General features: G+C 49.9%; 2 protein-coding genes across 3 annotated transcripts in view; both read right to left on the reverse strand.

Moving 5' to 3' along the window:
- Positions 1 to 14,642, reverse strand: part of TBC1D7 (TBC1 domain family member 7) — a 162,369-nt gene that overhangs the window by 134,546 nt on the left and 13,181 nt on the right. The gene's annotated exons all lie outside the window — the stretch shown is intronic.
- The window catches only part of GFOD1 (Gfo/Idh/MocA-like oxidoreductase domain containing 1), a 101,379-nt gene that overhangs the window by 72,591 nt on the left and 14,146 nt on the right, over positions 1 to 14,642 (reverse strand). Inside the window, exon 1 of one of the 2 annotated variants that reach the window (XM_027128384.1) lies at positions 12,179 to 12,337. The exons of the other annotated variant lie outside the window; for it this stretch is intronic. Within the exon in view, the coding sequence (XP_026984185.1) occupies positions 12,179 to 12,230 (52 nt within the window). The 5' untranslated portion in view covers positions 12,231 to 12,337. Of the gene's footprint in view, positions 1 to 12,178; positions 12,338 to 14,642 lie in introns of those variants that run through there. 2 annotated transcript variants of the gene reach the window in all.

A 14,642-nucleotide genomic window follows, 5' to 3' on the forward strand; every position in this document is an offset into this window, starting at 1 on the left:
GACTGAAGAGACTAGCTCTGCCTGGCTACTGCCTTAAATGGACGAGGAATAAAGGCAGGTTTGGGTGGTGGTCGCTGCTTTCTAACGTGCGGATCGGGAAACAGGAAAAGTCAACGGTACAGAAAGCAGCTCTGATGGGAAACAAGAAAGCTCCCTGGTTCCTAGGCCCCTGGTTGGGCCCCTCCCCCAGGCTGGGCCACAGCTCCGTCTGGGGCTCCGGGAGACACCGTGTACCCGAATCACACCTCACCCAGCCTGGCCCCTGGAGGCTGCTCCCGGAGCTGCTTCTGGGACCTGCGAGCAACACAGGCTTAAGGAATCTGGGCAGCAACAGCTGACCCAAGCTTGCAGAGTTCACTATGATAAAGAAAGGCTGTGGGAATGTTCCAGATGAAAGGAGTCTAGAGATGGGGGCCGGGGACGGCAGGGCCCATCAGGTCAGACGTTAGCCCTCAGCGCTTCCCCAGTCCTGATTCTCCCGCTCAGAATCACGCGGGACCCAGCGCAGGGCCCTGGAGCCGGGCCGTGCGGCTCTCAAGGCCGACTCCATCCCTTCGAAGCTTGAGACCTGACCACACAGTTTAACCGCAGCGTTCCTTGTCCGTAACACGTCTAGTCGTACAGGCCCACCAGCCCTTTTCCAAAATCCCTGGCCCCAGATTCCAGGTTTTAAAAAGGTAATACGGTGCATCTGCTGGACGTTACATATCACCCCCACGCTTTCCTGTAGAGAAACGTGTGAATGTTCACGTGATGTGGGAAAATAATTAAACAACAAATTGCCTCACAGCAGTTCAGCTCAGGTACTGTAATCGAATGAGTTTGTACCAAAACAAGGACAAAATTCAATTTTCAGAGTCGAGGGTTTTGGTTTTGTTCTTTTTCCCCCAGAATTGAGGATCGGGGACCGTAGCCCTGTATCCGCTTCATCAGGTCCCTGTACGGATTACACAGGTTAATCCGGGCGCAGCTCCACGCAGGACGTCCGTTGCTGCCTGAACGCCGTGCTTTATGTCTCTCTCACTGGCTGCAAGTTCCTGAAAACCCAGAGACAGCACCCTAGTCTTTTTTTTTTTAAATCCACCTTAGCACATAGCAAAGTATTCAGTGCATAGCAAGGCTTGAATAAATGTTTGTTAAGTGAATAAACCTAGTTTCAAAGACGAATTTTTTTCAGTATCCGAAGCACAATGGATCCTAGCAAATTCCCTGGAGGGGACAATGGCTTCGTCATCGGAAGATGTATGAATCTAGAAATTCAGGGGCTAACATCCGCAACTCTTTCGATTCACCCTTTTGAAAGCATCTTCAGTAACACAAAAGGCTCATAACTTTAAACAAGCAAGTGAATAGTAGAGAATAGCAGAAGCAACTTACATAAGTGAGAGCCAAACGTGCCATGTGTTGTTTAAAGAACCTTATGTGTATTAACTTATTTGATCCGTCAACCACCTTTTTCTAATTTGCCCAATTTACTGTATGGAAACAAGGCAACAACTTGCCCAAAGACACACTGCTACTTAGTGGCAGCTTTCAATCCCAGGCCATCAGACCCCATAACTCACACTCCCGTGGCCTCTCGTGTAAGGTGAGCACAAAACCCCTTTTGCCCCTCTTATGGGTTGAACTGTGTCCCCCCTCCCCCCACAAAAGATGTTGAAGTCCCAACCCCCCTGTACCTGTGAAGGTGACTTTATTGAAAGGAGGTCTTCCCAGACCATCAGGTTAAAATGGGGTAATTGAATGGGCCCTAGTCCAACATGACTGGTGTCCTGGTAAAAAGGGGGACATTTAGACACAGAGACACACATGCAGGGAGAACACCATTGAACGTGGGATGCTCTACGAGCCGAGGAATGACAAGGATGGCCAGCGACCCCCCAGAAGCTGGGGGAGAGGCCTGGAATGGATTCTCCCTCCCGGGCCCCAGAAGGAACCAGCCCTGCCGACACCTTAATCTCAGCCTTCCCGCCTCCAGGACTGTGAGAAAATTAATTTCTGTTGTTTAAGCCACCCAGTTGGTGGTACCTTGTTAGGGCAGGCTCAGGAAACTAACAGAAGCCCATCAAGCTAATAAAAGGAGGAGGCTGGAGCCAGCAAGGCTGACGTCTCCTTCTCAGGGACAGTCCTGCAGTAACAAAGTGACTGACACGGTGACGCATGCTTGTGGGACCGGAGAGCGAGAGATGCTGGATGCTAGCGGGCTTCTTGCTCGCTGGTACATCCCCGAATCCTACTTCCTGGCCTTTTCAGTGGCTACATCTTTTCAAACCAACCAAACAGAAACCAAAAGAAGACATTTCCATGCTACCCACTGGCTCCCTGGAATGAGTAATAGCACACGCGCCCCCTTCCAGGAGCACACATGCTGTCACACCCACATCACACCCGCAAAGCAGCACTTCCCTCTCCGCTGTGCAAGGCCACTGCTGAGCTCTCCACCTCCCACAGACCACAGCCTGCGGTGATTCAGAGGTGACAGCTGACAGCCGGGGACGGATGCCAATGCCTCGCAGGCCCAATGGGGGCTGCAGGGAGACAGAGGTGGCCCCCGACAGAGGACACCAGAGCAGTGCTGGGGAAGAGCGAGAGGGGTACCTCAGCCCTCAGGACCTGGCTTCATCCTCTGGCTGTCACTCACAGTAAACCTCCCATCGGCTGCCCCGATATGAAAAACCTCAAGTAGATTATAAATGCACTTGGGTGAGATTTTATACCATCTGATACTGTGGCTCCCACTAGAGTCTACGGTTTAGTCACGTGAGGCCCCCTGATCTGAATCTCTGTTCACGTGTGCCCGTCACACGGGGGTCCTGCACACACACATCCCCCCCGCCTTCCCCCCAGGCCCCTGCCAGCACCCTAGCCGAAGCACGCGCCTCCTTAGGCGTTCTGGAAGCTTGGCAGCGAGCGGGTACACCCCGAGAGGTGCCCGGGGGGTCAGGTTTCTGACCTCATCTGGACTGAGTTTTACGCTGAGGGTTAGTTCTTTCAGAAGTTCCTATCGTTAAATCACCTTGGTAATTCCAGACGCCCATCAGGGTTTTGTTTCCTGAGCAGGAAGCCAGGCCCAGCTCACAGAAGCTGTGGGGAATCGTCCCAGGCAGGGAGGCAGCCGTGTGTGGGAAAGCAACCTTGTCTCTGGTCTGAATTTGGTTGTAGAAACGCCCGAGATGCAAACACGTGTTATTTCTAAAGGGAAAACCCTCAGGACACTGCACCACAGGTTGACAGGGAAATTTCTGAAATTGCAGGCAAAGGGCTATCCTCAAGCCCAAACAGAAGCAAACCAGAGGCCCTGCTGACTGCCCATCAGCAGTGCCCTGCCCGGGCCGCCTCGCCTCCTGTTTGGACCAGGGAAGCCCGTGCAGAAGAGAAACGTCTCGGCCACATTCAGCACAGATACCCACACAAAGAGCCACATTAGATCAGGAAGAACACAGAAGGTCAAAGTGCCCCATAGCCTTCCTGCGCATCTTTGTCTGTACACCCTCCCGCTGGAACCTGCTCTAATGGCGAAGGGATTACCCCAAGCCCCCTCACCTGATCCCCCAGTTGGTCGTGGTGTAACGTCTGCCTCATCGGCCCTCTGTGGACGGCACTGCCAACCAGACTCCACGCGAGCCCCATAGGACCGTTCTTCTAGCTTGACTACTGCTTACTCCTAAAGCAGGGCCAGGCGAGATTTGGGCAGAGCAGAACTGAAGGCTGGTGACTCCCGTGGCTCAGCCTGGGGAGGCCCTCATGCAACAACAGACAGGGGTGTCAGCGGTGGCCCAAAGTGCAGCCTCCCTGCCTCGCAGCAAGATCCCAAAGGGTCAAGAGGAAGCGAGGCTTCTTATAGGATGTTGTAGCTTTTAAAACACTGTAATGAATAGCGCCATGACAGAGGAGGCTTATTCCACTTTCTTTTGCCCATTTAAATACACGTTAACTTTTAAACTACATACTGCAGCCACCTCTCATCCTTTCTAGAATAAGCAAGACTCGAAATAAATATGTAGAAAGAGCACAATGGCTCTCTTGCTGCCCGTGATCAATCCTGAACAGAATGTGAGGTCCCGTGCCTGCACCCCTCCCCTACCCCCACCCCCCACACACACCAGGCATATGGTAGCCTCCTGGGAATAAAAGCTTTCATATTCAATCACCAGGACACTACTGAATAGAATGAAAAGTTTCCATGGATTTTTCAAGTAAGGACAAGAGACCTCAAAGAGACTTGACTGTCCCAGCAGAAGGTGCTGAGCTCTGCCCCTCCCCCTACCCTGGGGGACCCGAGCCAAGGAGTTTGGGGAGCGCCGTGCAGGGTACTTGGCCTGCGGACACATGGGGGAACCTTCCCACTCCTCCCTGTTCCCATGACTAATAGGCGACTTTAGTGACCCACATGGCAAAGTCAAAGATGGGTCTTTCCAACATAACCACGAGGCAGAGGGGCAACACTGCCTACAGCACACAGCTGTGCAGAAAAAAGACACAGCTGCCCGAATGGAAAGTGGGAAGGACCAGGGGGGCTTAACCTCCCACAACATGCTCCCTCCCATGGATCCTGAGTCAGACTTCCCAGAAGCAAGTGGGCACCTGCTAGGGATGTGAGAGGTGACCTGGAAGTCCCGTAATTTTCCCGAGCCTAAAATGGAGAACGGTTTCTAGAAAGTTCTACCGCATGTAAAACTACGCCCAACAGGTAGCAGGTGCTCAGTCAGTGTTTGGAGATGATGATTAAGAACCTGCCGCCAGCAAAGAGCCAACCAAGGAACTCGGCCCTCCCTGACACCAGTCCCCATTACAGCAGAGTAGGGGCCAAGGGTCTCCATTTTTAACAAGCCCCTCATCCACCCCCAACCCAGGATCCTCAGAAACACTTTGAGAAACTGATGCAGAAAAAAAAAAGTCACATGCCCGGGGAATGACAGAGCTGGGACTAGAGCCTGTGTCTGGATAACATTACATTTGATACTTCTCCTATGCCAGGAACATTATTGATTATTGATGGAGAGCAGGTATTTCCCACTAAGTGTTAGCAACCATCTGTAACAAATGCCTGCAGCTGGATGTGATTCAGAGTAAGCAAGACAACCTCAACATAGTTCTGAACTGGACGGTATAACTTATGTTCTTCGGAAGTGGCCGCTGGCCTCTTCTCGCGAGAAAAATGGACACAGAGCTTTCGCTGGCTCCGTCCTCAGTGCTCTTACATCATTCGCTCGGGCTCCTTCCATGACGACCGTCAGTGGAAAGCAAGAAGTATTTTCTATCCAGGCAACAGCAGAGGTTCCAGACACGATTCCTGGAGGTCACACTGGGGGTCAGTGGTTCAAAGGGATGATTTCACTCCTTCCCAGCAGCCTATCCCCTCCTACAAGCCGAGGGACTGTGAGTTCTTTGGGGGCAGGGACCCCAACTCACTCTGTTTCCAACAGATTCGAAATAAACCATTTGCTGAGTCGTTGCTGAGCCCAACTTGAGTAATTCCAGTGGGTCTCCCCCAAGGCCACAGATGGCTGGTATTGGATGGAGAGAAAAAGGGAATTCCATCACTCCTCTGGCCGGCCCAGAATCTGCCTTAGGTTTCTGTTTCCTGCCTCTGGGTGGTGGGCACCAGCGACGCCCATGTCTACGGGTTCCAGGGATGTCAAAGGTACACAGTGAGTCGCAAATACCTGAGGCACAGAGGGTCACCTTGAACTTGTCATGCCTGAAGTTGAGAGACAGCTCAGCAGAGCAACCTAAGAGGCCAAATGGCAGCTTCAAATGTCGGCTCTGACAGTTTCTCTTTTGTTCTGGTTTCTTCTGTTCTCTTGTTGTATAATGTCTATTTCTGATCTCCCAGCTTGATTCTTTGTTAGCAGGGTCTCCATCTCGTCACGTTCTGGGTCTCCTCTGCAGCCACTGGCCGAGTGTCTTGTACATGGTGGGCCCCCCCAATCCAGCCCATCAATGCTGCTCCCGTGGCAAAGATGTCACAAGGAAAGAAAAGTACAGGCCAATATCACTGATGAACATAGATGCAAAAGTCCCCCTCGTGTTTTTCCATCCACTGTCAGCTCACACCTTGCACCCTCCAGAGCAGGGCGGTGCCACTCGGCCCTGGCATTCCCGTTCCTCCTTCAGCTGCTTCCTGTCAGCTGGATCTGCTAGGGGTGTGCTGCTGCTTTCCCCTTCGTCTGGTATGCACGAGGTACACTCTCTCCTTTACCAGGAGCTCCCTCCCTCCGCCTTCAGAGAGAAAGAAGGCTCCTGGCTCCATCGCTCCACCTCGCCCCAGACTCAGCTCTTCCCAGAAAACACACGAGCCAGGCTCAGTCTCCACCAAGAAAGCCACCGAGTGGAGGACTGGCATCCCCAGCTCCGAAGTGATGTTCACCAAGGACGCCATCGTGTGCCTCACGCACCATCTGCATGTACCATGCACGGTGCAGTGAGTCATCAGTGTTCTAGGGCACAGCAGGCCACCTTCAGCCTGTCGGGCCTGAAGCTTAAAGCCCCAGCAGCAGATCTGGGTTCTGCGTCTGCCAATTCCTAGCTGTGTAACATTGGGCAAGTTACTTAACCTCTCTGTTTCTCCATCTATAAATGAAGACCACCACTTCCTCAGCATGTGGTGGTAAGAATTAAGTGAGATGCCTGGCACATGACAAATATTGTACTTTTAACAAAAAGGGATGCACTTATGTGTAGTGGCATTTGATACAGCTCACCTTCCCTGCGGTCACTACACCCTTTTAAAACTCCTCTCATTACCTATCCACAGAGAAAACAACAAGCAAACAAGATGACTGCTCCTAGCAGCCTGCACCATGTAATTCCAATCAGGGGCCGGTTCTTTGGATCCCAGTTTCTGAATGTAACGAGTTAGGGCTCTTCCGAGAATTTCTGTCCCTCTTTTGACCCTCCCATCGGAGCTGAAATGAAGTGGCAGAACATCTGAGCTCAAATCCGGGCTCAACACAGAGCAACAGGCTTGAGCTGCTCGCTCAGTTCACCTTCAGTCTGGTCAACTGTGGGGGACCTGCCTGGGAGAAGAAACCGCTTTCTGCCAAGTAAAATAAGCTGACTTAGGTGCCCTGCACAAAGTCCCACCTCAGTCAAGGTTGACTCTTAATTACCGGAACTTTCTGGAGAGTGAGGAAGACATCACTCCTCCCCCCACCCTTTCCCAGATCCCTTCATCTTTTCTAGCAGTGCCCTGAGGTCAGTGAAGTAAAGGGTCTTTTCCAATCCCAACTGCTTGAATTTAAACAAATTCTGTCCACCAAACCTCAACTGCAAACCACATACAACAAAAAAGAACACAGCCTGAGGGTTAACCTCTGCACCCCAATTCCCACAGTCCTCTTGCTTTGGGCCATTACACCTGTCCGGGGAGAGGTTTCCTCCACTCGAGAAGAAAGCCAAGAAAGCAACCAGTGGAAGAAAAGCACCTCGTGTTCAGGTAGCAAATGCCACCCGGAGCCCAGCAAGTCAGTGAAGATGGGCTGCTAAGATTTCATTAAGCAAAAAGCATCTCTCTTTTCAAACTGCCAAGTCACACAGGTGAGCAATTAAGCAACTGAAAGGGAAGAAGGGAAAGGTTTCCTAAGGACCATTTAAAAATGCAAAGCACGTTATCTGTAACACTGTGCAGGGCACTTAATTAACTACGTGCCCCAAGTAAGCATCTAGCCTGGCTTTCCTGACCACCAAAACTCCAGAGAGGTGGAGCTGGCCAGCCTTTGGGTGTGGGTGTCCCAGGGGTGTGGGTGACGGTGGGTGCTCACTGCCATTGAGCTAGTTAGAAGCAGGGGCAGGGCAGTCCCCCAGATCTGGGCTGTCCACCACTGGAGCCACCAGCCACCGGCAGAGACTTTTTCAATTTATTAAAATGGAATAACATGTAAACTTCAGTTCCTCATTTGCACTGGCTGCATCTCACAGACACAATAGCCACATGGGGCCAGTGGCTTCCGCATTGGACAGCGCAGAACTGAATGTTTCTGTCAGCACAGAAAGTTCTACTGGACAGCACCCCTTCCGATCACGAGACTCCCCAAGTTCTTTCCAGTCCACCGGGGTTTGGGTCTCACGTTCACCGCAGGTACGCATCCTTTGAGCACTGTGAAACTGGGTCAGTGGGACAGACCAGCTCTTCTTCTTAATGCAACAGCAGAGAATAGAAAATATCACGTCAGTATCATGTGCTGATGACATAAGGGGAAGTGTCAGGTGATAAAACATTTTCAATTTGATTCCATTTCATTTACATACACACACGCGCGCATGCATGCTCTGCATATCAATATATTTATAGTTTTCTATCTACTGGGCCACTATGTAAAATATATTTCTTCCTGTGGTCAGGGTCAGAAAAAGTTAGACCCTCTGCACCAGAGCGTGTTCCCTGTCCGTAGGTATTTGGGTGCTTTTATCCCCACTCCCCTTCCCCTTTTTCTGGATGACTCAAATCACGAGAGAGTGAGGTCGAGTGTCTGCTGCAGAGCAACACACATGAGTTTTCCTCCAGACCTGATTTACCCTGTGTGCTCTTCCCTGTTAATCCATTGCCCCTGGGCACCGAGCCAAGAAGCTGGAAGGCCCAGGCACTTGTCTGGGCTCCAGGGCCCACACACGGGCAGGGGCAGAGGGCAGGGTGGGCAGACAGACCCACAGCGAAGCCGATGCCGATTCTGTGGCTGGTGAAGTCCGGCTCTGCGACATTTACAGCCGAACAAAGAACTGTCAGATCGTCAACAGCAAAGCTTAAGAAATGCCCAGAAATCATTCTAGCTCCATTAGGCCACACATTCCTCCCACTCCGGCTGTAGTTCTATTGTTCACAGAGGCCAAAAGAAACTAGAATACCCTTTCCCTCGTTGAGGTGGTTAATTTTATGCATCAACTTGGCTAGGAAATGATACCCAGATATTTGAGCAAACATTATTCCAGATGTTTCCGTGAAAGTGTTTTTTAGATGAGATTAACATTTAAATCAGCAGACTCGAAGTGCATTATTCTCCATAATGTGGGTGGGCCTCATCTAATCAGTTGAAGACCCTTACTAGAAAAAGACTGATATCCCCTTAAGAAGAGGGAATTTTGCCAGCAGACGGCCTTCAGACTTGAACTGCAAAACTCGCTCTTCTCTGGGTCTCCAGCCTGCTGTCCTGCCCTGCTGGTTTCAGACTTGCCAGTGTCTACAACTGCATAAACCAATTTCTTAAATCTTTCTCTCTCCCTCATTCATATACATACACACACATACACACACACACACATACATATATACACACATACAGTTGACCCTTGATCAATACAGGTTAGAATTGCATGGGTGCCCTTACAGGCAGATTTTTTTCAATAGTAAATACTACAGTCCTACACAATCCACGGTTGGTTGAATCCATGCAGGCTGCAGATACAGAGGAACTGTGGAGATGGGCGGCCGACTATGTGTTACATGCAGATTTTCAACTCTGCGGAGAGTTGGCACCCCTAACCCTCACGTTGTTCAAGGGGCAACCGCATACAAACACACGAACACACATCCTGTTGGTCTGCTTCTCTGGAGAAAGAGAAGTTTCCCGAACTAATACACACTCAATATTCTGCCCCAAAGAAAAAACCCTCCTCATTGTTCAAGGCATTCTCTCAAATGCCACCTCCTCCGTGCAGCAACCCCTGATTTCCTCTGCCAACATAACTGCTGCTTCTTCTGTGCTCATTTCTGTAGTATACTCCTTGTGCACATTTTTGCAAACATAATTCTTAACTAGCCTTGTACCAACGTTAAGATTTAGAATCTAAATCCTGTTACTCAAAGCTTGGTCCATGAACCAGTGGCATCAGCAACCCCTGGAAACTTGTCAGAAACGCAGAATCCCCATCCCAGACCTAGGGAACCAGAACCTGCCATTCTAACAAGATGCTCAGGTGGTTTATATCACATTAAAGTTTGAGAAGCCCTGTTTTAAACAAAGCTTCATAACTTTGAGGAGCTTTTAAAAATATCAATTGCTACCATCAGAGGCTCTGATGTAATTGGTCTGGGACACAGGCTGGGTACCCAGGATGCTGAAAACCTTCCCGGGGGTTCCTACTGTGTAGCCAAGCTTGAGAACCATCATATAAAAGAAACCCCTCATTTTATAAGAGGAATTGAGACCGGAAAAGTCAAGAGACTGTCAGGCTGCAAAGTGAGTTACCATCAGGAACCGGCCCCCCGCAAGGTTTCCTGTCTCCCTAAAAACGTAAAGGAAAGAGAAAAAGATCCATGTGCACTGTCAGCAAATTTAAAACGAAACCTGGATCATACAACGCCCAGCGGATGCAAGTCACTGTCATGACACCAAGCAACTCCTCTGTAAAGAGGCACCAACGGGATCCTCTATGAACACAAAGAACCACTCGGTTTAGGCTGGACCTCAGGAACCCTTCCCATTTTTAATGACTGTCAAACATTGAAACCAAGTGTAAAATTAATGCTGGGAAAGGTGGAGTCACCCTGCTCTAGGATGACCCAAAAATGTCCTACGTAGACACAGATCCTTTCTCTATTGGCGCCTTTATCTTCCCCCGGCCCCTGATTCTTTGCTTATGTAATTCCTGTGGAAGGTACAAGATGATATTATTGCACTGCTTAGTGTTCCCATACGGCACGGATTTTTCATCTGAGTTGGGAGATGACAGGAAGAAAAGATGGGAGGAGTAAACAGAGCGATTTTCCTTTCAAACCCTCCCTGCACTTATCTTTACGCCGACCAGGTGAAGCCCACTAATTCCTCTGCCAGGGTTATGATCAGTAACACCAGGTTTTCCACCCAGTCTATTCCCATCATGTGCTCTACCTTTTAGGAAGGGTGACTGAGGTGCAGAGGGAGCCCGTCTTGGGCGGACACCAGCGTGAAAAGTGGCTGCACCCAGACGACGGCTCACGAATGACAGGGTGACATTCTCTATAACCACCTCCTATAAACTGTCCCCAGAACAAGTTCTGGCCTGGAGTTGCTTGGAGGGAATATGCCTTTGATCTGCTGCTGACAGTGCAGTAGTTCTTCTTGGGCAAAACTACATCTTCCCTTCGTGCTGTGGACGACGATCTGCTTCACGAGGCACCTGCAGACAAAGCCAACCCAACCTCCTGCGCTGATACACTTGTGCCCAGAAATCACACCAAACCCACTGAATTACTAGCTTGGCAGCCGGTAGGAGCAGCTACCCCTACAGATGTGCTCTCAGCAGTGATAATAAAGGAAAAAAAAGAAACCCACACCATCAAGGGCACAATGCGCACGGGCGGGTGTGCATGAGCACACACATGCGCACACACACGCACACACACACACACAGAGGTGCGCACACAACTTAGGCTAACAGCCTTCCCACCAAGCCACACCAGTCGGGCCACTTTGCCCCCAGAACACATCTCCCTTGCAGATAAAGGGAAACTTTATCTTCCTGGTATAAAGGAGAGCTGTGTGTATTTGTGTAACAGATTAAAAAACAACAGGTCAGAGTAATCAACCATGACAGCGGTAGTAATGAAACAGCACTTAAAAATATTTACCAAACCAAATCACTTTGCCCAATCAGTGCCATGCTTTTAAAGCGAGTTGTTGGAATAGATCTACCAGGTGGGAACTCTTATACACTTGACTCCGGCGCCTGCATTTTACAGTGAAGGTAATGAAACGTCTAGAGAGGTGAGGTCACTCACCCAAGGTCACAGCTAATTAATTGTGCTGTCAGGATAAGAATGGCCTGTCCAGGCCCCCAGGCCAACACCCTGTGGCTGCACCACATCCCCACCAAAGCCCAGGAAGGAGTTCCAGAAGACGGTGATGTGATGCGTTTCCCAGGACAATGGTTCTGAAGCTGCTCACCGGCTACCCCAGCACAGGTCTGGCTAAAGCGAAAACTTCCTGCAGAGAAAAGGGTGAGTGAAAACTGGAAATACTTCCACTGCACCATCCCTATATTTCTTTGGAGGGCTGAAGCCAATAAGAGCTTCACTTCCCATCCCGGGGCAAAGTCAGGAGGCAGCAGAAAAGGATGGGGCTGCCCCAGCTCCTTCCAGCAGCGTTTGGCCTTTGTCTGCACAAGGTTAGAATTACAAATAAATCACCCTAGAACCAAGAGCCTATGGCTTCTCCCCAGATTCATTCACCCCCAATTATCAACAACAGCAGAGCTTCTGTACCTTCATACATCCACTTCCACTTCCTGGAAGACTGCCCTTCCCCATTACACATCACAAACGTCTGCACGTGCCTGGAGACAGCTGTCCCAGATTCAAGGGATCTCAGAATATAAGAACTGGAGGGTCATTCCAACCAAACATTTTTCCCCATGTTACTGTCTCTTTCTGTTGAAAAAAAAAAAAAAAGAAATCAATGTATTTTTTCCATTAAGACCATATTTTTAAAAACTGAAAATCCAGAGAAGAAATAAAAATCCATATTCCCACAGCCCCATGATAACCAGCGTTAGAATTCTGGCTGGTTACCTACCAGGCTTTAATTTTCTGGACCTGTGTGTTCTGAACAAGGCTATCACCATCATATACAAATACTTCTGTATCCTTCTTCTTTACCTACCATTATATCATAAAAATTCCCCACATTGCTACAGTCTTCCTCTACATAATTCCAATGGCTACTTAGCATTTAATCAACGATATTTACCGTATTTACCTAACTGCTTCCCTACTGTGGAACATTTATGTTTGTTTCTAGTGTTTCATAACGTAAACAAGACTTCACTGAACACTATTGTGTGTGCGCGTTTTTTCATCGTTATTATTCGAGGTTATTTCCTCGGGAGAGCGTCCCAGAAGTCAACCTCCCATTTATTTCATTGTTGGAGAAACACAGGCCCCGAGTGACTAAATGTCTGTTAAGGTAAAAAGAACAGCCTCTAGGGACCCGGGTTCCGTCCTGACTCAGCTGTCAACGATTAGCTGTGTGAACACCAACGAGCCAGTCAACTCCTCTGAGACTCAGTTTCCCTTGGGTGTTAGGGGATAGGTCCCTCCAAGACATGTCACGGTGTCTCTGTCCACCATTCCACACAGCCTCCCCTGAGACACCAAATCACCGGCCCGTCTCCCTTCTGTCTGCTTTTCACACCAGCTGCTCAGGAGAAGGACTTGGTCGAAGCCCATCGTGGGACCAGACTCGTTTAAGCAGACGGGGCCATGCAGGCCAAGCCTACGATTTGCAGACTGCGGCAGCCACACTGGCTGTTTCTCCCCCGGCCCCGGTCCTTGGCGCGCCTGCTGAATCCAGGTCAGCTGTGGAATTCAACAGCCCTCCCTTCATACCTGAGTGAGCTGACCAGAGGGCAGTGTGACGACAATAAACACACCCAGGCCCGCGCCTGGGGACTTCCCAGAATTCAGCCATGCAGGGGAGGGAGCTGGCCTGAGTCTCCTATCAGGGTTCTCCAGGACACTAAAGAGGCCGCTGTGCCTGCGACCGTTAGTCACATCCCCCATGGGTCCCTGCAGGTGAAAACATGGCCCTCGGCCCAGAACACACGGAACCAAGGGAGGACTACCTCGCTCCTGTTTCCACCTCGTCCACACAAGAGTTTGCCATTTATTTTTGGCCTCTTTCAACAATGAGTTATAATCGGTAGAGAAGGGGAGACAATGAGACAACATTTTCTCAATCTCTCAACATCCTGTTTGACACATGCAGTTCCCCAGCTACTGTCCCCACAGTGATGGAATAGATGACGTGAGCTCCAATTTAGTCACCATTTCCCCCTTTTCGTGCTACGTCTGCGAAAGCCCTATGGACTCTGCATATGGTGCACGGACTTTGCAGCATATCGTGCTGGAAAAAACGCAAGCTTCCGAGTCAGGCAGTCCTACGCCGAGTTCTGATTCCACTTCTCCTTAGCTGGGTGAACCTGACAAAATACACAGAATCTAAGCCACCAGTGCCAAGACCTATGATGATTTTACTTCCTACCAAGAAAGAAAAGCCACCGCCAATGAAACTACGACCTGACATCGATGACAAGTCAGGTCCCTATTTTAGATGTGGAAGTGTGAAAAAAAAATGTGTCTTAGAATCAATGATTGTGACATTTAACCTCTCTCCAATTAAACTTCTCACTTGTAAGATGGAGACGCTAAATGCCCACCGTGAAGCTTGGTTGTGAGGTGGGATTGAGGTGACACTTGTGCCTGACTCTGGACCTGGTATGAAGTACTCAATAAAGTGTTAGTTCCTCATCTCATTCCAAAAGGGATGGGTAGGTTCTAGATAGATGATAAGCTCTTTTCAGAATAGTTATCATATCTTATATGTCTTTGACCTCTTCTCACCCCCAATGACCAAGAACAATGCCATACACATTGTAGGCACTTAATAAATGGATTGTGAATACAAGTATTGAACTAGCTTGAAAACTGATAAATGCCCCTGTTGGAGGGTGTGACCCCTGCAATCCCACTGGCTCCCCCAGCACCTGGAGGTGATGAGCACACCTGGCAGTGTCATCCTGGGTCACAGGGGCTGGAAAGGAGAAAAGCAAATGCCAGGTGCTTGGGTGCACATCCCCCGTGGAACCCCCCATGGGCAGGCTGTGGACGGCGGCCCACTGCACCGGGGTCAGCACCTGTGGCTACGTCACAGGTCCACAGACAAACGCGG

Source organism: Aethalodelphis obliquidens, unplaced genomic scaffold (genome assembly GCF_003676395.1).
Source record: "Aethalodelphis obliquidens isolate GAN/ISIS:26980383/991018 unplaced genomic scaffold, ASM367639v1 scaffold34, whole genome shotgun sequence".
Lineage (NCBI taxonomy): Eukaryota > Metazoa > Chordata > Mammalia > Artiodactyla > Delphinidae > Aethalodelphis > Aethalodelphis obliquidens.